Source organism: Canis aureus, chromosome 11 (assembly GCF_053574225.1).
Source record: "Canis aureus isolate CA01 chromosome 11, VMU_Caureus_v.1.0, whole genome shotgun sequence".
Lineage (NCBI taxonomy): Eukaryota > Metazoa > Chordata > Mammalia > Carnivora > Canidae > Canis > Canis aureus.
The window spans coordinates 57803914-57827885 of NC_135621.1; the positions used below are offsets into that span (position 1 = coordinate 57803914).

The 23972-nt window shown below is 37.6% G+C and overlaps 1 protein-coding gene across 4 annotated transcripts in view; it reads right to left on the reverse strand.

The window, feature by feature from the left end:
• PSME4 (proteasome activator subunit 4) overlaps positions 1–23972 on the reverse strand; it is a 105050-nt gene that overhangs the window by 11729 nt on the left and 69349 nt on the right. For all 4 annotated transcript variants that reach the window (XR_013389546.1, XM_077915390.1, XM_077915391.1 and 1 more), the window contains 14 exons: positions 23548–23757; positions 21264–21400; positions 20086–20139; positions 19663–19792; positions 18912–18993; positions 17110–17263; positions 16502–16571; positions 15297–15422; positions 14638–14790; positions 12706–12810; positions 12134–12225; positions 11285–11416; positions 10715–10923; positions 8761–8846 (listed from right to left, as the gene is read on the reverse strand). Coding sequence is in view for 3 of the 4 variants with exons in the window: in XM_077915390.1 (XP_077771516.1) it covers positions 8761–8846; positions 10715–10923; positions 11285–11416; positions 12134–12225; positions 12706–12810; positions 14638–14790; positions 15297–15422; positions 16502–16571; positions 17110–17263; positions 18912–18993; positions 19663–19792; positions 20086–20139; positions 21264–21400; positions 23548–23757 (1740 nt within the window). In the remaining variant the exon portion in view is untranslated. The remainder of the gene's footprint in view (positions 1–8760; positions 8847–10714; positions 10924–11284; positions 11417–12133; positions 12226–12705; positions 12811–14637; positions 14791–15296; positions 15423–16501; positions 16572–17109; positions 17264–18911; positions 18994–19662; positions 19793–20085; positions 20140–21263; positions 21401–23547; positions 23758–23972) is intronic.

Below are 23972 nucleotides of genomic sequence, written 5' to 3' on the forward strand. Positions count from 1 at the left end.
ATGGAGCCCTGAGTCAGGCTCCCTGCTTTCAGCAAGAATCCCCTATCCTTGGTGTCTCCTCTTAGTTATCTTCTACGCACTAACACCTCCCCTCATTCCACTTATTGGCTAAATATCCCCAGCGGTCTTGGGGGTACTTGGAGTCTTGACACCTATCCAACAGTTCTCAATAAAGTCCTTCTTAAAATTTTAACATGTGTCAGAATTTTTTTAATAAAGAAACCTCCAAGCTGAGTATAATAATCACTGTGATAATTTGTCCATTTTCTGATGGAAATAATTTCTCTTGGCATACTTTACTGAAAAAAATATATGAGATTTCATCTTAAATCAATGGAGAAAAAATAGATTATCTTGAAAATTAAGCTCCATCTTTACATCAACACTTTATATAAAAGTAACCATCAATTTTCTATCTTATACTACAAATCTAAATGCAAAAGATAAAAGCATAAAAATGTTAAAAGAAAAAAGGAACTATTTAAAAAAAAAATCTTCGACTGGCATACTTCAAAATATCATTTAAAATAAGAAAATCATAAAAATGGAACTCCTTCATAACACAACAGGAAACTGGCAAAATACCGGCAGCTGGCAAAAACATACAAATAGCCAATGTACAAGGAGACAGTCTCATTAAAGAAATACAATTAATTTTTCTTATATCTATCTATCTATCATCTATCTATCTATCTATCTATCTATCTATCTATCTATCTATCTATCCTATCTCAGACTGGGGCTTGAACTCACACCTCTGAGATTAAGAGTTGCAGGTTCTACCGGCTGAGCCGGCTAGGCATCCCAAGAAGTGCAATAATCTTTTACAAAATTTATTTTACCATCAAAGATGTAAGAAGTGTCAGGGTTTGTGTGAAAGAGATAACACAAGACTCTTTGGAGGGCAGTGCCCACTAAAATGACAAATATGAGCAGATCTTTTACACAGTAATTATTCTATAAATATACACATATTTGTAAAAGATTGTTAACATTGTTTTTAACAGTCAAAAGCTGGGAGTAGAAAATGGATTAAATACATGATAATACAATACAGTCATTAAAGAGGAAGAGGCAGTTAAGTGAGAAAATGGTCATTATGTATCAGGCTCTAAAACAATTTGCAGAATGAAATAGTTCTCGTTTTTCGTACAACAAGCCCATACATACACTAACCTGGTGTATGGCACAGTTGTGCTCACAGAGGAATGTATAAAAAGATACACACCAAACAGATTTCTAGGATAAAAATTATTACAAATTCTCAACGGTCCAAACCTGCAGGCAATGTACATGAATTGATTTCCTTTGTCATTTAACTTACCCACAATAAAAATGAGGTGATTTAGAGCTTGGTTAGTTGAACTGTAGCATGACAAAGAAGATACTCATATGCTAGAGCAGGCCTAAAATTACTACCAGAAAAATTTAAGGTGACTCACTCACCTGGTGAATCAGCAGTCTGTCTTCCTACCATTCATGAAAAAAAGTGTGTTTTGTGAATGAAATTAGGGCACAGTATTCTCATGTTAGGAGGTTAAAACGTCCTACTAAAATCAGCCAAAAGGGCAGCCCTGGTGGCTCAGTGGTTTAGGGCCACCTTCAGCCCAGGGCCTGATCCTGCGGACCCAGGATCGAGTCCTGAGTCAGGCTCCCTGCATGGAGCCTGCTTCTCCCTCTACCTGTGCTTCTGTCTCTCATGAATAAATAAAATCTTAAAAAAAAAAAAAAAAAAAAAAACCCAGCCAAAATCCCGAAATCCAAAAGATAAAACTTCATAAACTAAAGACTATCATGTTCCAAAGCAGCAAATTAGCCGTTACTAATTACTAGCACAGCATAACAATTCGTTTGGGCTAGGCTACTTCTATAAGCCAATGAGATCAAAATTTTATATGCAGATTTTAAAGGTTTTGCTTATTTATTTAAGTCATCTCTACACTCCACGACCCTGATGACATCAAGAGTTGCATGCTCTTCTGCCTGAGCCAGCCAGGCACCTCAAAGTCTCGTATTTTACTTTGTAGTGATTTTATCTATTAACAGTATTACTGTTTGTGGAACAAAAACCCTTTCTGTAGTAAAGCCTCTAAGTTTGTCCTTAGTTCATCTCAAGAACTAACATTAGAGGGCAACCCTTCTGGGTCTCCTCCCTCTTCAGCAGTTTTGTACTAGCATTTTACTATCGCTTAATCTCAATAAACCTTGCTTTGCTGCCCACCACTGTCTGGTCTATATCTTCATTCTTCAAAGTGGCATAACCAAGATCCACGGGCACCAGTGGAGAGAAAAATCCTATTAACACTGCAATTCTGGGACAACTGGGGCTGCCAATCTCATATATTCTTAGAACTAACTCCCAGAATCAACGCCTGCAGCCAAGTGAGGACTTCACCTCTACTTCAGCTTCTCCACCTAGGTGCACTCCACTCATTCATCTCCACTCAGTTCTCTACTTATATTCCTGTAGCACGTAAGGTGTACTGGCAAATCTGCTACCCAAGGAGGCCATACATCCAGAGACAAAATGTCTACTTTTCAAAAGATTTACTTAAGCTCCCCTCCCTCACATACTAGTCTTGAAAGAAAGAATACATTCACTACTTCCCAGGGACTGTCTTCCCCACTTCTAACCTCCCTTGAGAAGATGTAATGAGTGACTGAACTAGTCCTCTAACTATGGGCCTTTCAGAGAGAGTCCTACAGGACAGTGGCTAACCCCAACTACTGGTTACTTTATAAATTTAGAATATGGAACACACTGCGCCTTTTATCTTCAGTTTGGATCCTTCCCCCCACCCCAAAAGATTTATTTATTTATTTATTCATGAGACACACAGAGAGAGAGGCAGAGACATAGGCAGAGGGAGAAGCAGGTTCTCTGTGGGGAACCTGATGTGGGACTCGATCCCATGACCCCAGGATCACAACCTGAGCCAAAGGCAGACGCTCAGCCACTGAGCTATCCAGGTGACCCTTCAGTTTGGGTCTTAACAGTAGCTAAGTCGCAAAAGAAAATTCCTACTTGACATCCTGTAAGCCTGGTCTATGCACTTGGTTCCCATCATCCATCTAGGGTTCAGACACTCTTAAAATCTCAGTTCTAAATGATCAGAATGTTGGGGCACCTGGGTGGTCAGTCAGTTAAGTCAAACTCTTGACTGATTTTTTAAAAGATTTTTTATTTATTCATTTGAGAGAGAGTGAGCGTGCACTCAAGCAGGAGAGGCAGAGGGAAAGGGAGAAGTAGACTATGCTGAGCAGGGAGCCCAGTGTGGGGCTTGATCCCAGGACTTGGATATCATGACCTGACCTGAAGGCAAATGCTTAACCATCCGAGCCACCCAGGTGCCTCTTGATTTTGGCTCAGGTCATGATCTCAGGCACATGGGATTGAGCCTCACCACGGGCTCCACACTCAGCACCCAGTCTGCTAGTCCTTTTCCCTCCTCCTATGCTCCTTCCCCTCTACACATGTGCCCAAGCACACATCATCTCTCTCTCTCTCTCCCTCAAATAAATAAGAATCTTTAAATAGAATACATAGAATAGGGAAATCAGAATAAAAAAAAACACATTTCTTGATCAGCAACTGCTCTGTAGGTAAGTTTATTTGAATCTTACTCACTTCCACTTTTTCATTTTCAACTTTAGTATTTTCCTAAAAGTATCATTTTTCTTTCCAGATATGACTTTTAAAAGAACACATATGTACACTGTCATGATGATCCAACTGCCATATTTATAGTTACAGAAAGACTAAGATTCAGACAACCTTAAAATTTGGGAATGTTCAATTGGCACTGAAGGGGGTGGATTCTAGCCTTTTCATAAAAATGTATGCTGTAATCTTCCTTCCAATATTGAAAAAAAAAAAAAAAGATCAAAGTAGAAAAAAAAAGTCTCATGTACAACAACTTGGGACAACTTAAAAGAATTCTGAGTGAAAAAAGCCAATTACAAAAGGTCACTTATTCCCATTTCCATTTATATGACATTCTTGAAATGACAGTTCTAGAGATGGAGAACAAATTAGTGGTTGTCGGAGGATAGTGGTGGTGAAGGAGAGGGAGGGAGGTGTGACTATAATAAGGCCACACAGAGTCAGTTTTGTGATGATGGGATTATTTCTGTATTGTGATTGTGTTGGTGGTTGGTTACAGGAATCTACTGTGTGATAGCATGACACAGAATTATATGCATGTTGTACAGATTTCAATTTTCTGGTTTTGAAAATGTAGCTACTAGGGAAAATTGAGCGGAGGGTTCATGAGACCTCTTTGTAGTACCTTTGCCACTCTTATTTTAATATAAACAGCTTGGGGGAAAAGTCGATGTCCATGAAATTTAGGGGCTTTCTTCAGGTATGCCTATTCCTATCTTTTGCTTTCTGGCCATACTACAGGACAGACTGACATACAGTGATTTGGGTTTTCCTTAAGACTTGAAGTAAGAAGGGTGTTTTAATGTCTGTAGCAAAAATATGTGCATTTCTTTGTTAATATCCATCCTTCTCAGCACCGGTGGCGCAGTTGTTTAGCACCGTCTGCAGCCCAGGGTGTGACCCTGGAGACCCTGGATCGAGTCCCACATCGGGCTCTCTGCATGGAGCCTGCTTCTCCCTCTGCCTGTGTCTCTGCCTCTCTCTCTGCATCTCTACAAATAAATAAATAAATACTCTTAAAAAATTAAAAAAAAATATCCATCCTTCCTGCTGATCACATTTTGATTAACTTTTGGAAAAATCCTCCTCCTTTTCTGTCATTCTGGTGGGTCTGTCAACCAAGGGATCATATTGCTTAGCCAAAGTGTAGTAAGAGACCTAAGTCTGGCCAACAAGACTTTTTCTGGACATCTGAAATCTTAGAGAAATGCAAGGAGACAGAATCTGATAAGGCTGTTAGCTTCTGTTACTTAGGTCCCCAGGTAGTGAATTGCCTAGATACTTGTAAGTAACTAATTTCCTCCTTTCACTGTTGCAGATGTTTGGTTTTCAGTGCCTAGAACTGAAGATCCTTAACTAATACTGTGATATACAAAAAGGAGATCTTAATCTTTCTTTTGGTTTGTTTTCACCCAAATTTATTATTTTTAGTGTATCACAGATAAGATTTAGCAGACATTAAACTATGTTAACCTGTACAAAATGATGCCCTGCTGTGTTAATCTGCACAAAAATTTAGTTGGCAAAAGAACACTTTTCAGTTTTCCTCTGCTCTAAATTTTTTTAAAAAGATTTTATCTATTTATTCATGAGAGACACACAGAGAAGGCAGAGGCAGAGACAGAAGTAGAGGGAGAAGCAGGCTCCATGCAGGAAGCCCGATGTGGGACTTGATCCCAGGACTCCAGGATCACAACCTGAATCAAAGGCAGACACTCAACTACTGAGCCACTCAGGTGCCCCTCCTCTCCTCCAATTATTGAGAAAAATAGTTTTTCTGAAGAAACACCATCAATGGCATGTAATTTTGTACCAGTTATAACAATATCTGTAAATTTTTCTCTAAGTTTAACACATACAAAACTATTATTCTACAGTGGTGAGTTCTGATGAGCACTTAGCAAAGTTTGAAACAGGATACAACACATCCTGTCTTCCTCCCTGATCATAGGCATCTGAACTCATTATTCCAAATTAAGTACAGTTAAAAACTAGTAACAAAAATAATATACCATTATTACAACATATACAAGTACTTTACATTGTGCTCTCTGCTTTACAGGCATTATTTCATTTCATACTTACAACTGTGAGGATATTGGTATTATTCCTCAGTTTATATATACGAAGACATTTGAAGACATTGATTTTTTTTTAAAGATTCATTTATTTATTCATTCAGAGAGAGCGAAGAGAGAGGCAGAGACACAGGGAGAAGCAGGCTCCATGCAGGAAGCCCGATGTGGGATTCGATCCTGGGTCTCCAGGATCACACCCCAGGCTGTAGGCGGCGCTAAACCGCTGCGCCACCAGGGCTGCCCAAGACATTGATTTTTAACTAGGTCTCTATCTATTCTTCCCTTGACCTTCAGCAATATGGAGACTCTTCGACTAGAGGTAAATAACTAAAACTCACTCCGATATAGATTTCAAGGTGGGGTTTCTTTTAAATTGATATAAGACTGGTTTTTATGGGATAGGATCTAGAATAGTTATTTAGAATCTAAAAAGCACTGTAAATATATCCAAAACAGAATTTCTGCCTCCTACAGTTTAATAAGCAATAACTTGTTTTTAGATTTTCTTTATCCTCACTCCACGCAGCTGATCTGCCTGCAAAGTAACTGTTTATCTGTGCCATGGTGACTTTGTACCCCATACTCCATTCTGCCATCATGGCCCAAAGCAGAGTATCAACCTCCGTATCTGTACATCCAGGCAAAATGTTAGGCCTGGCATAAGCAATCACAATACAGCTTTCTAATGATTTTTTAAAATAAATTTCATGTGGATTCAAAACATCCTTCTACCAACCTCACTCTCATGTATCTTTCTGATTTATTTTTTAAAGATTATTTATTTATTTGAGAGAGAGAGAGCACGCGCACAAGCATAAACAGGGGGAGCAGCAGAGGGAGAGGGAAAAGCAGGCTCCCCACCAAGCAGGAAGCCTGACACAGGGCTTCATCCCAAACGCTGGGATCATGACCTGAGCCAAAGGCAGATGCTTAACTGAGGCATCCCCTCCCCACCCCTTTTTGAAGATTGATTGATTGATTTGACAGAGAGAGAGAGAGATTGTGAGAGGACGCACACCATCAAGCACAAGCAGGGGGAGCAGCAGAGGGAGAGGGAGAATGATTTTTTAAAAAGATTTTATTTTTAAGCTATCTCTATAACCAACGTGGGGCTCAAACTCACAACCCCAAAATCAAGAGTTGCACATTCTTCTGATTGAGCCAGTCAGGCACCCCTGATTTTTTCTTTTCTTTTTTTATTTTGAGTGAAAGAATCAGGGTAGAACTCTAACTATCCCAACATTCACTGCACATTACCCATTTATGAACATACAGTCTATGTTTGGTATCCACTGCGTATGTGTCAGTGGAAAAAAGTTTAAGCACCACTGCCCTCAAGAGAAACCCTATCTACACCAAGGACTTACAAATAACAAGGATTCTATATACACTTATAGCTACTGTCCACTCTTTTAACCCAAAAGATCTCAGAGGTACCCATGGGTATCAGACCCTACACAGCATTCCTTTTTTTTTTTTTTTAAAGATTTTATTTATGCATGAGAGACAGACAAAGAGAGAGAAAGAGGAGGGGGGGGCAGAGACATAGGCAGAAGGAGAAGCAGGCTCCATGCAGGGAGCCCAATGCCAGACTCGATCCCAGGACCCCAGGATCATGACCTGAGCCAAAGGCAGATGCTCAACCGCTGAACCACCCAGGCATCCTGCCCTACATAGCATTCTTAGAAGTATTTTAGTGGTGAATCCTTTGAAAATTACCAGTAGAGTTATCTTTTTCAGATTTCCTGAAGACAAAGTATGCTGTGGCAAATCTGAAGTTTAACATACCATTTGCTGAGTAAGAGTAACAAGGGTGCTCCTTCTTAAATAATAACTGTACCAAACAATAACTATCAAGTAGTGGTGAGGTTTGTGCCAAGCCTTCCAAATGTGCAATGAAAGTAGCCTGTTTTCCTTTTTTTTTTTTTTTTTAAAGATTTTATTTATTTATTCATGATAGTCACAGAGAGAGAGAGAGAGAGGCAGCGACACAGGCAGAGGGAGAAGCAGGCTCCATGCACCGGGAGCCCGATGTGGGATTCGATCCCGGGTCTCCAGGATCGCGCCCTGGGCCAAAGGCAGGCGCCAAACCGCTGCGCCACCCAGGGATCCCTGGCCTGTTTTCCTAATCACAGTATGACTACAAACTCTAACTGTGGCAACCAATATATTGATCTGTGACCTTAGTTTTATTAGCTTCATCATCTGCCTCGATAAGTAATCAGAACCACCTCAGGCTACACTTTCATCAATTCAAATTAAACTTCAGTGTCTGCATAGGATCACCAGAAACAAGTTACTTCCACAGGTATTTGTTTGAAGCAATTATAGTCCCATTTAATACTGTAAAGTTAATACAAATACTGTATGTATAAGTACAATATACAGTAAGTCTTCAGGTTTATTATACGCTGAGTAAAATAAATCAGAAATAGCTATATTCAGAAAATGTCACCGTGGCTTATTTTTTAGCTGTCAATATTCTCCTAAACTTGGAAATTGTTTATCAAGTAACAATGTTCTGTCTATAAAGTTTTCCTGTATCTGTCAAGATCCTAGTCTGACTTAATACTAAAAAGATTAGGGCAGCCCCGGTGGCGCAGCGGTTTGGCGCTGCCTGCAGCCGGGGGTGTGATCCTGGAGATCCGGGATCGAGTCCCGCATCAGGCTCCCTGCATGGAGCCTGCTTCTTCCTCTGCCTGTGTCTCTGCCTCTCTCTCTCTCTCTCTCTCTCTGTCTCTATGAATAAATAAACTTAAAAATCTTAAAAAAAATACTAAAAAGATTATTTCAACAAATATTAAACTGCTATCTCCTAATGATTTTCCTGTGACTATTCTACTTAGGGATCCAACTAAGCCATACACAGTCTGAAAAACTATCCACTATCAGCTGATAAATATAAAATCCCGGGGAAGGAAAGAAGGGGATGCATTCTTTTTTTCTATCCAAGTTTTTATTTAAATTTCAGTTAGTTAACACAGGGGGATGCATTCTTAATTTCAGCCATAAACTTACCTTAAAAAACAAAGGTAGAAGCTGAAGTTGTTCTGTGACTGCTGTAGAGAAGGATCTTCCTGCACTGGCCATCAGCCATTTCAATACTATTTGAAAATAAACATACAGAATCAGTCTCTGCTATAGAGTTAGAGACCACGAAGTAGAAATATTGTAGTGCTAGTTTCAGAGAGCCACTCTGATAACTCTGGTAATTAACTCTTCAATGTTAAGAGAAAAAAAAAATTATCTGTGTTCCTTCATAAATTTAACACTAAAGAGCATTATGACAAGAACCAGAAAAAAGGATGTCAATCAACTAGGTTACTGAAGTCATTCTCAAAAAAATGTATCAATAAATTTATAGCCTATTAAATACCAACACCAATTACAAATTAAAACGAAACTGGAATAATCCTAACATAGCAAAAATGTAACTAATTTAGTTGCTTATACTTCGAATGCTTGAAAAAATTTTAAATACAGAAACAGGACACCCCAATAACCAAGACAATTTTGAAAAAAAAAAAAAAAACCAAAGCTGAGGGACTCACCGATTTCAAAACTTACTAGAAACCACAGTAATCGAGATAGTGCGGCACCGACATAAGGATAAACATACATATCAATGGAATAAACTAGAGAGTCCAGAAGTAAACCCTCATACACATGGCCAAGTAATTTTAGGAAGAGCACCAAAAACATTCAATGAAGAAATGAGAGTCTTTTCAACAAATGGTGCTAAGAAACTGAACATCCTTGTGCAAAAGAATGAAGCTGACCCTTATCCTACATTATATAAAAAAAATAATGCAGAATGGATTAAAGATCTAAACTTAAGAACTAAAAGTATAAAACTCTTAGAAAAAAATTTAAGGGAAAAATTTCGTGACACTGGATTTGGCAATGATTTCCTGGATATAACACCAGAAGCAAAGTTAACAAAAGAAAAAATAAATTTGACTTCATCCAAATTAAAAACTTTTGTGCATCAAAGGATACTACACCAAGACAGTGAAAAGACAACCCACTGAGTGAGAAAATATTTGCAAATCATTTATCAGATAAGGGGGTGATATCCAGAATATGTAAAGAACTATAACTCAACAACATTAACAACCTAATTCAAAAATTGGCAAAGAATGTGTAGACAATTCTCTCAAAAAGACTGAAAAAAAAAAGGGCAAGTAAACAATGAAAAGATGTTTAACCAGTAATCATTAGGGAAACGCAAATCCAAACCACAGGGTATCTCATTCACATGCATTTGGATAGTTGTAAGCCATAAAAACAGAAAACAAGTATTGGCATAAGTCTGAAAAAAACTGTAACCCTCTTGCAATGCTGGTTGGAAGGTAAAAGAGTGCAACCAACCACTGAGGGAAACAACTTGGTGGCTCTTAAAAAAGTTAAACAGCATTACCATCTGTCCAGCGAGTCTATTTCCAATACCCCAAAGAATTGAAAACAGGGACTCAAAACAGATACGTCTATATCACTGCTCACAGCAAAAATCACAGCCAAGAGGCATAAACAACTTAAATGTCCATTAACAGATAAATGGATAGATACTGAAAACACTATGCAGAATTTAAAAGCCTGACATAAAAGAATAAATATTGTAGGGTTCCACTTATATGAAGCACCTGAACAGGCAGATTCAGAGACAAAAAATGGTGGCTGCTGGGGTGGGAAGGGTGGGAAAGGGTATTTACAGATAAATGGGTGCAGAGCTTCACTTTTATAAGATGAAGAGTGCTGGAGATGGAAGACGGCAATAGTTGTAAATAATGTGAACGTATTTGATGCCACCCAACTGTAAAGTTTGTATTATATATGTTTTACCACAACAAAAAAATAGGAAATCCTAACAGCCCCAAAAGGATAATCTACACAAATGTCTGTTTTTGTTTTGTTTTCCCCTGGTAATAAATGTCTATTTTCAAGCGAGTTTCTATTAATTTTAGACACTCACTAGTTTTTAAGAGTTTAATGCCCTGAGTTCGCTCATCTTCTTCACCAATTCCATTTTCTTCCATAACATGGTTCTGAATTTCTTCATCTACATCCATGAGGGGCTTCAATTTCTCTAGAATTCGAGCAGTAAACTCAGGGACCCGTGGGGATGCTGTTGGCGCAGTGTTTGGCAAAGAAACATCGATCATAAATATGTAGGTCAGCACACTGCAAAATGAAATATATAGTGAGAAGAGATCCCATGTTATCAATAAAACTAAGGTTTAAAAGCGATGATCCAAGCAAAGTAAATATTTGAACGATGACTCCTAGGGAGGGTCTCTTGTGCTGTGTGTGTAATTTGGAGGCACTGAGAACCAGTCGAATAATCCCCTCTGGCTTATGAGCTTACTGATGTCTTCTTTCACACCACAGCCTCTTGTGTCCCAAACACAATATAAAACAAAATTTGAAGAGGAGGACCCACAAAACTCAATACTAAAATAACCGGTATGTACTATTAGATATTAAAGCTTAATAAAAAAAGAACTCAAGAAGTGTACCATACCATAGAGAAAAGAATACCCACCTCCCTATTCTTTCCCTGACATTTTTGTAAACCTGGGTGAGTTTGGGTTCCAAGTACTTCAGTAGTCTGTGCAAGAGCTCAGGCACTCTCCACTCTTGCTGGGCAAGGCCACCTTGTAGTACATAGAGTCGACTAGAATTAAAGCACAGTAGAGTTGTGTTAGAGCCCTTCCCTGCTTTACATATGACAGTACAGACTCATGGAATCTATAGTCTACTTAAAATTGTTATATTTTCTCACCTAATACATAATAAAACCAACAATTCAAAACAGTACGTTAATGAAGATTACTTTATTTTTACTGCATCATTTTTGCTTTATTCTCATTTTCTCTCCACTAGCATACAATCAAGAGCAATACTGACTTGAGAACAGTCATTGATTTTTAATCAGAACTTTCCCCACTAATTAATACTAATAGCCTATTCTTCTTGTTTTAAGGATTACCTAGATTTCCTTCTCTAGCCTACCAATTTTTTCTAACTCCTTCTATCCCACCAAGAATATTTTTCCTTTGAAGGATTACTCTGTTTTTTCTTAATAAGGGACAAATGAGATGATGTGATGAGGAAGTTAGTATTGTCACAGGATAAAAAAGCTGTCCCAACAGCAGAGAGGGCTGAATCTAAATAACATTGGTCTCTATTTCTACTTCTTTCCAACTGAGAAATAACTCTACTTAGCATCATAAATTGTACCGAATTGGTTCACTCGACTCTCAGAAGAAAATAGTTACATTATCAAGCCTTTAGGAGTACACAGTTCACTTCCATTTATACATCAAAAGCAAAGCAGTTATCTTTTGTTGAAAAATCTTTTGTTAACCTTCTAAGTTTTCTTTTTATTTACCATGCATCTACAAAGGATCCTCCTTCACCACTCAATGGTGACTCTAACAGCAGCTCAAAAAGCCAATGAAGTTTCCGGGGATCTCTGCTTTCCTGTGGTGAAAATATAAAATAGCAATTAAAACAGGGACCCTAGAATTCTGTATATAAACTATATCCTGTTATTTTACAAATATTATAAATAAATATAAGGCAAGAAAAAGTAAAACCCATAGGTTAGTCAAATCCAAAAATAGTTCATGCTATGGAAATATTTAGCGTGGAAAATAACACCTAAAAACTTGTATCATCTGGCTTTTAGTATATGTAAGTTGCATTTCCAGATATGTGATATGATTTGCCATTTCATCTAAGAATGCATTACGATAACAGAGAAGATGTAATAATCACTTAAGAGTTTCCACTCAAGGCTTATTTGAAAGCTTAAAGAGAACCATCTTTAATTACAGAAGATGAAAAAACAATGAAGAAAATTTCAAGACTCAAGAGGTATAATGAGATTTCCCAAGTTTTGAGAAAGGGTATAAAACAGTTTAAATAGATCAGTTAAACACAAAAAGAAGCAGAACTTACACAGGATGTTGCTATACACGTTCCCCAGTCGTTATAAGTTTCTACTGTAATGTTGGATAATGCTGTTCTAAGCAGAGGGCAAAGAAGCTCCCAAAGCTTCTCTACCTACTCAAAACAAAATATATGGGAAAAAGTTAGTAATACTCAGAACATTTTTCTTCAACTATCTTTCCCTGGAAATACACACATACAAACACATGACCTGATACTTATTTAAATTATTTCTTAGAACACCCAAATAATCCAGGAAAGTAACTTCACCATTTTATCATCATAAATATCCACGTATAAAAACGAAATCTTTAAAAAAAAAAAAAAAAAAAGAGAGGAGATGCATGCCTTATATGGTTCATTACAAAATCTCTACTGAAAATTTTCCTTTCAAAAATTCTGAGTAACAAAGTACACTGGAGTGAAACAAAACCTCAATTATTTTTCTAAGTTTCACATGCTTATTGGGGTCACTTGATTAAGTCCTAATACAGGGAAGCAAGGACTTTTTAATACAATTTAGTATTAGCCTAAAGTATAATCTTCAAATTCCAAGCTTGGGATTACTATAGTCTTTAAAAAGTGTTCAGTTACACAGAGATTGCGAATATACGTGTATAGATGCTTCTCACAGTTTATTGAGAATACAAATCACCTTGAGATCTTGATAAAATGCAGACTGATTCATTAGATCAAGGTGGGACCTGAGATCCTATTTTTCTAACAAGCTCCCAAGTGATACCCATGCTGCAGATCCATGGACTGCACTTTAGTCAAAAGGACCTATACAGGACAGATGGGGAGGGAGGCTTGGGATAAAATTTCCAGTGGAAGCATCAGGTGTTGAGGAGGAGGAGGAAGGGAAGGAGGGAAAGGAGGGGGTAGGGGAGGAGAGCAGAAAAGCTGTATCTTAAACAACTTATCAAAAAAGGAGGGGTGTTCTGGAAAAGAGGTAACTAAAAAATGACAAAGAATGACAAAGAAATGTGTGACATATTTAAACAAAACTGTTTCATGTTATGTGAGCAACAAAAAGGCAATATTATAAATCAACAAATACTTTTATCTAATAAGCTACTTGAACATGTATAACTAAATTAATATATTAAAAAGTGTTCACAGTCCAAAACTTATGTGTAATAAAGTCTGCTAAAACCAGTGTCTGCATCTTTTCTCTGAGGATATGGTGGCCTACCTTGCATTTTGGCATTCTGGATATTTTCAGTCTAGTTATTGTCAATCTAGTGCATTGTGCTAAGAAACTAACCTTAGGGCAAGTGTGTAAAATGAAATCTTGCAATTAAGAGGGATACTAAAAAAAAGGATGTCAAACTGTCTATGAGACCAAATGAGTAATGTAGATGAGCAAGGAGGCTAAGAGAAAGGATTTAATGAGAAGCTAGAGAGTGTGCCTCATGAAGGGAGAAGCCCATACACAACACACTAGCCAACTGTTAATGCGCAATAATGCAGGACCAGTTCCAGGATCTCTTCACTGATCAAGAGAAACTGAAATCTTTTTTTAGGGTTCTTCCCCTAATGCTGGTAAATAATTACAAAATTTAAAAGATACTGAATGTTGCCCGTAGACCACTGATTTGTGACCTATACTCAAAAGCAATATGGAATTTGAACATTTCATGTTTTAAGTATTAATATTTGCTGTGTTGGGAACTGCTACAAAAATGGATATTATAGCTTTAAAAAAAAAAAAAAGATTTTGTTTATTTATTCATGAGAGACACATAGAGAGAGAGAGAGAGAGGCAGAGACACAGGCAGAGGGAGAAGCAGGCTCCATGCAGGGCGACGTGGGACTCGATCCCAGGTCTCCAGGATCACGCCCTGGGCTGAAGGCTGCGCTAAACCGCTGAGTGAGCCACACGGGCTGCCCCAAGGATATTATAGCTTTAACAGGGAACATGCTGTACAAATACATCACCTTTTCAAATGTCCAATGCTTAGAACCTCTGATTAAACCAGCTATAATTTCTGCAACACAGCGCTGGGTGCTTTCATGTGAATCTGCAACCAAACGTTCTAAATGGGGCCTCAGAACCGGCAGAAACGCATCATCAAAATTTCTGAAAATGCCCTATTAAAAAAAAAGAAAGTTTTTCAGTTCCCAAATGACTATCATCTCCATTATAATCCTAAGAATGCTTGTGTTTATTTACTACATCACTACTGTGCTTACAAAACCCCAAGTGTTCTACCCTTTAGAAATGTTTTAACAAGGTCTGTAAGTTAAAATAAAAATACTGTTATTTACAGATCACAGTAAAATACAATGAATGGAATCAAAATAATCCTTCTGACTTTAAAAATATCACACATACCTCAAAACACTCAATGTATAGTCTTGCTGAATTTTTTTTCTTATGCTGTTAATTACAGATATTAGAGATACACATACTAAAAAGCTTCTTTTTCTCAAAACTCCTAGACCTTAAACTAAGATCAATTTGATTAGCATCATTTCTAGAACCACTGTAGATGAAAACAGATGACCAAACTCAAACTTTGACTTTAAAACTTATGAGCCAACAAACTAACCAGTCAGTAAGCTATATGAAGAGGGATACTAAATAACATATTTACCTTAAAGAGGCAAAAACGGCGAGGATTAAACTTATCTTTTCCTTTTCTGTCTTCTAAAGATAGAAAAGTAATTAACTGTTCAACAAATTTAGGATCAGAAAAATGATCAAATATAATCTGTTCAGCCTATAAAGTTAAAGAAAAAACAACATTCAGGGTTTAAGATCTATTTTAGAACGTGATTCTGAAACATCAAAATTCAACTGTGAAGTTTTGATTATTAACACTGGGCTGTTACTTTTGTTTTAAAGCATTTTTACTTCTCAGAGGCTTTTTACAACCAAAATAGTATCTCCTAAAAATGTTAAATCCATTATAGTCGAAAGTTTTCCTTCAGATCTTCAAGTTTGAATTCCATTTCTCAAACTGAATTAAAATCTACCAAGTTCTGCTTGAAGACAGTCCTATTGTGCCATCTGGTGTATAATTTAGGAAAATCCTCTAAACTGTAAATGCCAACAAATTATTTCCTTATTTATAAAACATCAGAAATTAAAAGGTAAACTGTTGAATTAGAAAATAAAGAGTTGGTGCCTGGCTGGCTCAGTCAGTACGGCATTTGACTTATCATCTCAGGGTCATGAGTTTGAGCCCCACATACAGCATAGAGCTTACTTAAAAATACATACAAGCATAAATAAATAAAAAATAAAAAGCTACATCATTAACTTAAGTGAGAAAGTCACTAAAAGTCCCTAACTTCCAAAATGGTAAAGAAATAAACCTTATTGAAAACTAAGGAGTTTCAACTTAAATCTATAAACAACTATTCACTGAGTACTCATCATTTATATGCAATAAAAAACTAAAAGCAAACAACAGCAAATGACAAAACCCACCTAAAAGCCAGTCTTTATCTCTGCCTTCAAGAAGCTTGTTACCACATAGGACAGACACAAGAAACATGCAGAGAACTATATAAAGCAGTACCCAAGTAAAGTGAGGTAGTAACGTGAGTAATCTTAAATATGAAGACTTGTGCCAACTGGCCCTAACAGAATGCAGTGGGGTGGGGGATGGGGGATACAAGGGGGTGGAGTAAGTGAGTACACATTTACCAGTATTTACCCAGTGCTATCCTGAAATACACTGACTGGGGAAAAAAATCCCACAAACTCCATTTGAAAAAAATTAGAGGCCAAGAGTAAGATGCAGGTGAACCAAGGTGAGTGCTTACACATAGTGAGAATAGAATGCTTACTTACCTCTGTCAAATCCTCCCTGCTTCTGCCAAGCTTAGGCTGCTCTTCCACTCCAGCATAAATAACCATATTCCTACAAAGTAAGAGTTTGTATTTGTAATACATATAGAAAAAAACAGAGCTTCATGGAGAGAAAGCATTAGAAGACACTTTTAAAAACTCTAATCAGGCTAATAAGTTTGGGGATATGAGTACATCTCTAACAATTGTGGCCTTAAAAATCTCTCAGGTCACTGTGTGCTACCGATGTATGCCACTGGTCTCAACTGTAAGAGATAGTAAGTATTTCTCTGGGCTGGTTTATGCGTACGTAGTATTGATATGTAAGAATATAATGCAGCGCAGCTATTGAGTCTTTAGATATATAAAGATCAAAACAGGAAGTCTAAGAGTGTCAGTGGAAAGACAAAGAACGAGGCAAGACCCGGGCACAGCACTGGCAGGAGCAAAAGAAAAAGAAGGAAGAAGAAAAAAGCTAGAGATTATGTGTTTTTGGTGGCAGAGGACCTCCACACCTGCTTCAAAAGTGCCTCTGAACCTCTCCAGAAATCCAAAATGATAAAACTATATCCAAGATAAGCTGTTTAATAATGAGGTGCAAGGCAACTTACTGCGGCCAGGTATAGTATCCCCAGTGAGTTTTCTCCACAAAGCAGCTTGACTCCCATTCTTTTTTGGTTCTTGGTATACTTTTGCTATCATAATGCAACCAATGATTATCAGGCCTATCACCAGCAAGAATTTGGGTAGGTTTAGAATATCCGCCTTAAGGAAAAAACAATTACATTTGGTAAATTTTAAAATAGCCATGCAATAATTACTGTCAACTCTTGATCAACAGTACTGGTGTGACCTTGTCTTCATAACAAGATCATAAAAATTTGCTCAAGGCAAGATCACATATATATGAGGCATTATCCACTAATGGGCTAATTATTTGGGGTGAAAAAAAAAATCAAGTATGATCCATACTTCATTCCTTTCACCAAAATTAAAAGGATTAATTTTGTTAAAACTTTTTTTGTTTTTAAAGATTTTATTTATCCATTCATGAGAGACAGAGAGAGGCAGAGACACAGGCAGAGGGAGAAGCAGGCTCCTCACAGGGAGCCCGATGTGGGACTCGATCCTGGAACCCTGGGATCATACCCTGAGCCAAAGACAGACACTCAACTGCTGAGCTACCCAGGCGTCCCTTGTTAAAACTTTTTAGATTTGAATTAATTTCAGGCTTAAGGAGCTCAAAGAACTCCCATATATTCTTCACCCAGATGCCCCAAATTTTAACATTTTACCATGTGTACTTTGACATTCTCTCTACATATTTGTGTTTTTAGGAATCATTATATATTCCCTTTAATATGAGACCTACAAATATGTCTTTCAAGTGATGATAAAGCAGGATTAGGAGCACCTGGGTGGCTCAGTCAGTTAAGCATCCAACTCTTAATTTTGCCTCAGGTCATGATCTCAGGTTGTGAGACTGAGCCCCACATCAGGCTCTGTACTAGGCATGGAGCCTGCTTAAGATTCTTCTCCCTCTTCCTCTCACCTTCTAAAAAACCTAACAAACAAAAGTAGTAGTAGACAGCATAATGAAACTCTTTCCCACATTTAGTTAATTTAATTCCATTTCATAGTGTTCCCAATAGAAATGGTGCTGCATAGCTATAGTCCCCTCCCAAACGTGGGGAGGGGGCAGACTGAAGACAGCTGTTTGAACATCACAGAAGTTATCAGAGATTTAAAAATGTAGTAGTGAGCGGAATAAAAATGATATACCCCCCCCCAATCAAGTTAGTTCACTGTTTTTTTCTGATCACCAATCTGATTAGATTACTATTCAAAAAAATCTGATAACACAGTAAGGCATAAAGAAGAAAATTAACGTTGCCTCTAAACCTACATCCAGAAACACTTCACATATTGATGTATTAATGATAATGGACTTTTCATTTTTATTTAAATCTCTGAACACAGTTTGATAAATAACTAATATAATTGCTTGGTTGGTGAGATAAATAAGTAGATATTTGTGGAGAGTGTGCAAAAGGTACATGTATTATGAAGACAGCGTCCCTATATTTTTTCAAGTTTATTTATATTTTTTAGTAATCTCTACAACCATTGTGGGGTTCGAACTCACGACCCCAAGAACAAGAGTCACATGTTCTTACTGAGCCAGTCAAGTGCCTCAAGAGTCCATCTATTTTTATAAATACTTTTAATCACTAGTTTTCACTAAGTCAACCATTTTCCCCTTATAATATTCATACTTTGTGTGCTGAGATCTTCCTATACTTCTATACTTTGTCAAGAAAAATATTTGAGCTCAAGAACTATAATTTATACATTTCAAAGAAACTTTCCAAGTTTGACTGAGAGGCATGTAATTACATTTGGTAGTACTTACTCATTTCATAGGGGTTGATGGTCAGCTTTTTGTGGGTTCTTTTGAGCTGCTTAAGAATACCAGCCACAGCTGAAATTGCCATCTAGAAAAGAAACAGGTAAGGTTCAGGTGTCAACATTTTTAAATTTCTTGAATGGTTGGTTGCCTGCCTTGAGCAAAGCAGAAGCTGCATTCTGCTTCTTTCAAAATCAGATAAATACCTCACCTGTTGACATCTGGTGGCACAGCCATATGAGTGCTAAGTCTGACTTGGAATGAATCACACTTGAAGTTCTTATTTTCATCCAAGCTAGTTTTGCTTAGTAAACCTTAATCCCTTCTTTGTTAAGCCAGTATCTGCTCATTCTTCAAATCTCAGCCTAGAAATTTCTTCTGAAAGGTCTTTCTCTAATGCACCAGGTTAGGTCAGCTCCATCTTGCACTCTACCTTAATACTTTGTGAATAAAACCAGAAAGTTGTATACTCAGATATCTTTCCCTTCCTTTAACACTTCATACCTGTCGTTAATTTTTCAAAGTCAGCATTTCCCATGAATCTATAAACTTGTACCCTGCTGTATTATTGAAATGCACAGTGTCTGAACATGTCCTCATGTGTTTGCTGGATGAATTACCATCTCTGAATCAACTGATAAATTCCAAACCAATACACCTCAAGGCATTTATTAAGTGCATCCTGTGAAGACTTTAAAGGCTTCAGGTGTGGTAAAAATTCTCAAACCCAAGACTATAGCTTCAATCAAGTATCTACCTTTCGAACTACAATTGCATCATGGTTGAGATTCTCAACAAAAAAACGTATGGCACGAAGAGGTAACACTCGGTCATCTCTCAAAAGTAGAGACAGAAGCCCAATGCCTATATGTTCAAATTTCCAAGGCCTATAAAGGGGAGGGGGAAAAAAAATCACAAAACATATCACTCATAAAACCACATTAAGAAGAAAACTGTATATGAAACATCATAGTTTTAAGTTTCCTAAGATTAATACAGGTATACTGATGAACGCCACTCCTATCATCAGCCCCAAAGTTTACCTCTTCTTATTCTTCTAAATTCATGAATCAGACTATAATTTTTTGAGACACAGTCATTCATGGGTTTCAGGATAGAAACCTCCTATATATAGTATTTAAGATAAAACCCGCAAGAATTAAAAAAAAATTGCACTTACAGATTTCTCTGCTCCACACCATCTAATAAAGTGTTTACCAAATTTTCGTAGTTCCTTAAAAAAGAAACAAAAACCTTTAGGTGAGTTATTGTTTCAATACAGTAGTAAGATAAACACCAAATGATGTAACCTAAATTCAACTTCTAGCCAAATTCACCTTCTTCTTATGTGTCATCACAAGACTATAAAAGGCCTGGTGAGAACCAAGCCGGAGTGAAAGCAGGTGGATGAAGAGAGACAGTGGGGAAAAGAACATGAAGGGCAGAGAGAAAACAAAGATGCTAAGTACAGGGACGCCTAGGTGGCTCAGCAGTTTAGAGCCTGCCTTTGGCCCAGGGCGTGATCCTTGAGTCCTAGGATCAAGTCTCACATCGGGCTCCCTGCATGGAGCCTGCTTTTCCCTCTGCCTGTGTCTCTACCTTTCTCTCTCTCTCTCTCTGTGTCTCTTATGAATACATAAATAAAAAATCTTAAAAAAAAATTGCTAAGTACACTGAGCACCTCAACTCTTCCCAAGCAGATATTCAAAAATAGATCTCTGAGTAGTAATCAAGTAGTTAGAAGTGGTCTACCTATATGGCATTCCAGGTATAGGTGAGGTAGGCTATCATGTAATAGTTTATTACTTCTACAGACATGTTAGGAAAAAAAATAAGCATATTCATGAGGCAAAGACAAAATCAAGCCGGCAAGGCATCTGCCTGAGTGTTATCATTGAATTGCCTGGGTTCCAAAAATCTAAAACCAGGTTTTGGTTTTTATTTTTTTTTTTAAGATTTTATTTACTTATTTGAGAAAGAGAGAGAGAGTGAGAGAGCACAAGATGGGGGTAAGGACAGAGGGAAAGGGAAAATAGACTCCTGGCTGAGCAGGGAGCCCAATGTGGGGCTCAATCTCAGGACTCTGAGATCATAACTTGAGCCGAAGACAAATGCTTAACTGACTAAGCCACTCAGGCACCCCTAAAACCAGTTTTTTAAGACTGTTTTAAGATAGTTTTCCACTTCTACAGCTAAAAGTAACTATCTGGGGCCTTCATAATATTATCTCCTAACATTTTGTATTTTTCCAGAGTCGATGTGTAAATTTCATGAGGTATTTATAGCACATCTATATTTCAGATGTTCAAAACCTCCTACCCATGCTATCTATGTTGAGAAGTAGGCATTCATAATTACCTTAGGGCATCAGCATTCTTTTCTTGTTGGCGTTTAAGTCCTTCTTTAATTTCTTCTGAACTAAGCATTGTCTGGTTGGAGGAGGGGTTTTTTGATTGTTGAAGTAATTCTGCTATTTCAACACAGGACTTCGGAATCTTAAAAAAAAAAAGAAAAGCGAGGGCACAAAATGAAATACTGACACATGCCAGAACATAGAGGAATCTTGACAATGTTATGCTGAGAGCAGCCAGATACAAGAGACAACCTACTGTGTGATTTCATTTATACGAAATGTCCCTACCAGGCAAATTCACAGATTAGGAAAGTTGATTCGTGATCTCCAGGGGCTAGGGATGCTAGGAGAATGGGAGTGACTGTTCCTGGGTACAGACTTTCTTTCTGAATGATGAAATGTTCTGAAATTAGACTAGTGATAGTTGCAGAACCCTGGGAATATACTATTGTGAATATACAATATACTACTGTGCTATGTAAAGGTGAACTTTTTGTCATGTGAATTACATACTACGTTAAAAATCTTTATTTAAAAAAGATTAAAAAAAATTTTTTTAAGTAATCTCTGCACCCAATGTGAGGCTGGAACTCAAAAACCCCAAGATCAAGAGTCACATGCTCTTCTGACCGAGCCAGCCAGGCTCCCCTCAAAAAAAACATTTTTAAAGAAAGTATAAAGGGACACCTGGTTGAGCTTCGGCTTTTGGCTCAGGTCATGATCCCGGGATCCTGGGGTTGAGTCCCGTATTAGGCTTCTTGCAGGGAAGCCTGCTTCTGCCACTGCCTAGGTCTCTGCCTCTCATGAATAAATAAATAAAATCTTAAAAAAAAAAATAAAAGCATAATCTGGGGTGCCTGGCTGGCTCAGTAGGAAGCACATATGACTTTTGATCTCAGGGTTGTGAGTTCCAGCCCCATGCTGGGTGCAGAGATTACTTAAAAATAAATATCTTTTTTTTTTTTTTAAAAAAGTATGATCTAATGACAGTTTTAGATAGCAAGAACATATTTAACAGAGGGTATTATGCTGAGTGAAGTAAGCCAGTCGGAGAAGGACAAACATTATATGTTCTCATTCATTTGGGGAATATAAATAATAGTGAAAGGGAATATAAGGGAAGGGGGAAGAAATGTGTGGGAAATATCAGAAAGGGAGACAGAACGTAAAGACTGCTAACTCTGGGAAACGAACTAGGGGTGTTGGAAGGGGAGGAGGGCGGGGGGTGGGAGTGAATGGGTGACGGGCACTGGGGTTATTCTGTATGTTAGTAAATTGAACACCAATAAAAAAAAAAATAAAAAAAAAATAAAAAAAAATAAAAAAAAATAAAAAAATAAAAAAAATAAATAAAAATAAACAAATAAAAATTTTTAAAAATCTTTAAAAAAAAAAGAAAAAGAGTAAGTTTGGAGCAGTGGTTTTGGAACCAAAGGATGGATGTCAAACATAATTACTTTAGAGAAGAGGACAATTCACTTGTACTCACATCACTTTTATCCACCTCAGTTATCATAGGTGTGTACACATTCACTTGCTATATCTGTGTGAGCAGCACTGAAATTTGTATTTTTTACCTTCCTTTTGTCAACTCATCCAATTTTAATTTTTATCACTGTAAGTTATGAACCTGATGATCAAACTTTTGTGACTTCAGCTATTAAGAGTGACCTCCTGAGGCAGTCTGGGTGGCTCAGCGGTTTAGCGCCACCTTTGGCCCAGGGCGTGATCCTGGAGACCTGGGATCGAGTCCCACGTTGGCTCTCTGTGTGGAGCCTGCTTCTCCCTCTGCCTGTGTCTCTGTCTCTCTCTCTCTGTCTCTCATGAATAAATAAATAAAATTTTTTTTTTTTAATTTTTATTTATGATAGTCACACAGAGAGAGCGAGAGAGGCATAGACACAGGCAGAGGGAGAAGCAGGCTCCATGCACCGGGAGCCCGACGTGGGATTCGATCCCGGGTCTCCAGGATCGCGCCCTGGGCCAAAGGCAGGCGCCAAACCGCTGCGCCACCCAGGGATCCCTAAATAAATAAAATCTTAAAAAAAAAAAAAAAAAAAAAAGAGTGACCTCCTAAAATACTCTTCGAAAAAATGAGGCCATGGATATATAGAGGATAATGGTAAATGCAACATCGTAATAACCCTTTGTTGCTTCTTGGTAGAAAACAACCCAGCTCTTTCCTGGCCATGTTCCAAATTCAGTGATTGCACTAAAGTACAAATAAGAAACAATGTAAATGTTAATATCCACTAAAATTTGAATTAAAAAAAAAATGGTTTTGCTCACTGCGAAATCCAAGCCAATTGTTTCATATTGCCGATGAATCTTTTCTGCAAGATCATCAAACAGTCTCACTATTGATGGCTTTTCCAGGGACATGGCTTTGCTAAGTCCAGAAGAAACAATTGCTGGCCAAGTCTGTACAATACAGTCCCAATCGTGAAGGTTTGCCAAACATACACCACTGTGATTTCCAAGGAGACAATACAAGGCACCCTGCAGGAAAAAATAATATAGGGAATAAGAGGCATTATTTAGTTGTCGCCAATTCATTTACATATTTGTAGATTTACTAAACACTGATTATTTAAGTGCTTGATACTGGTTAGTAAAATAGATTCACATTCATACATTTAACATGTTACTTTTAGAAACTTAAACCCGACAGTTGTCATCCAGTAATATTTTACCTCAGTCATCTAATAAAAGGT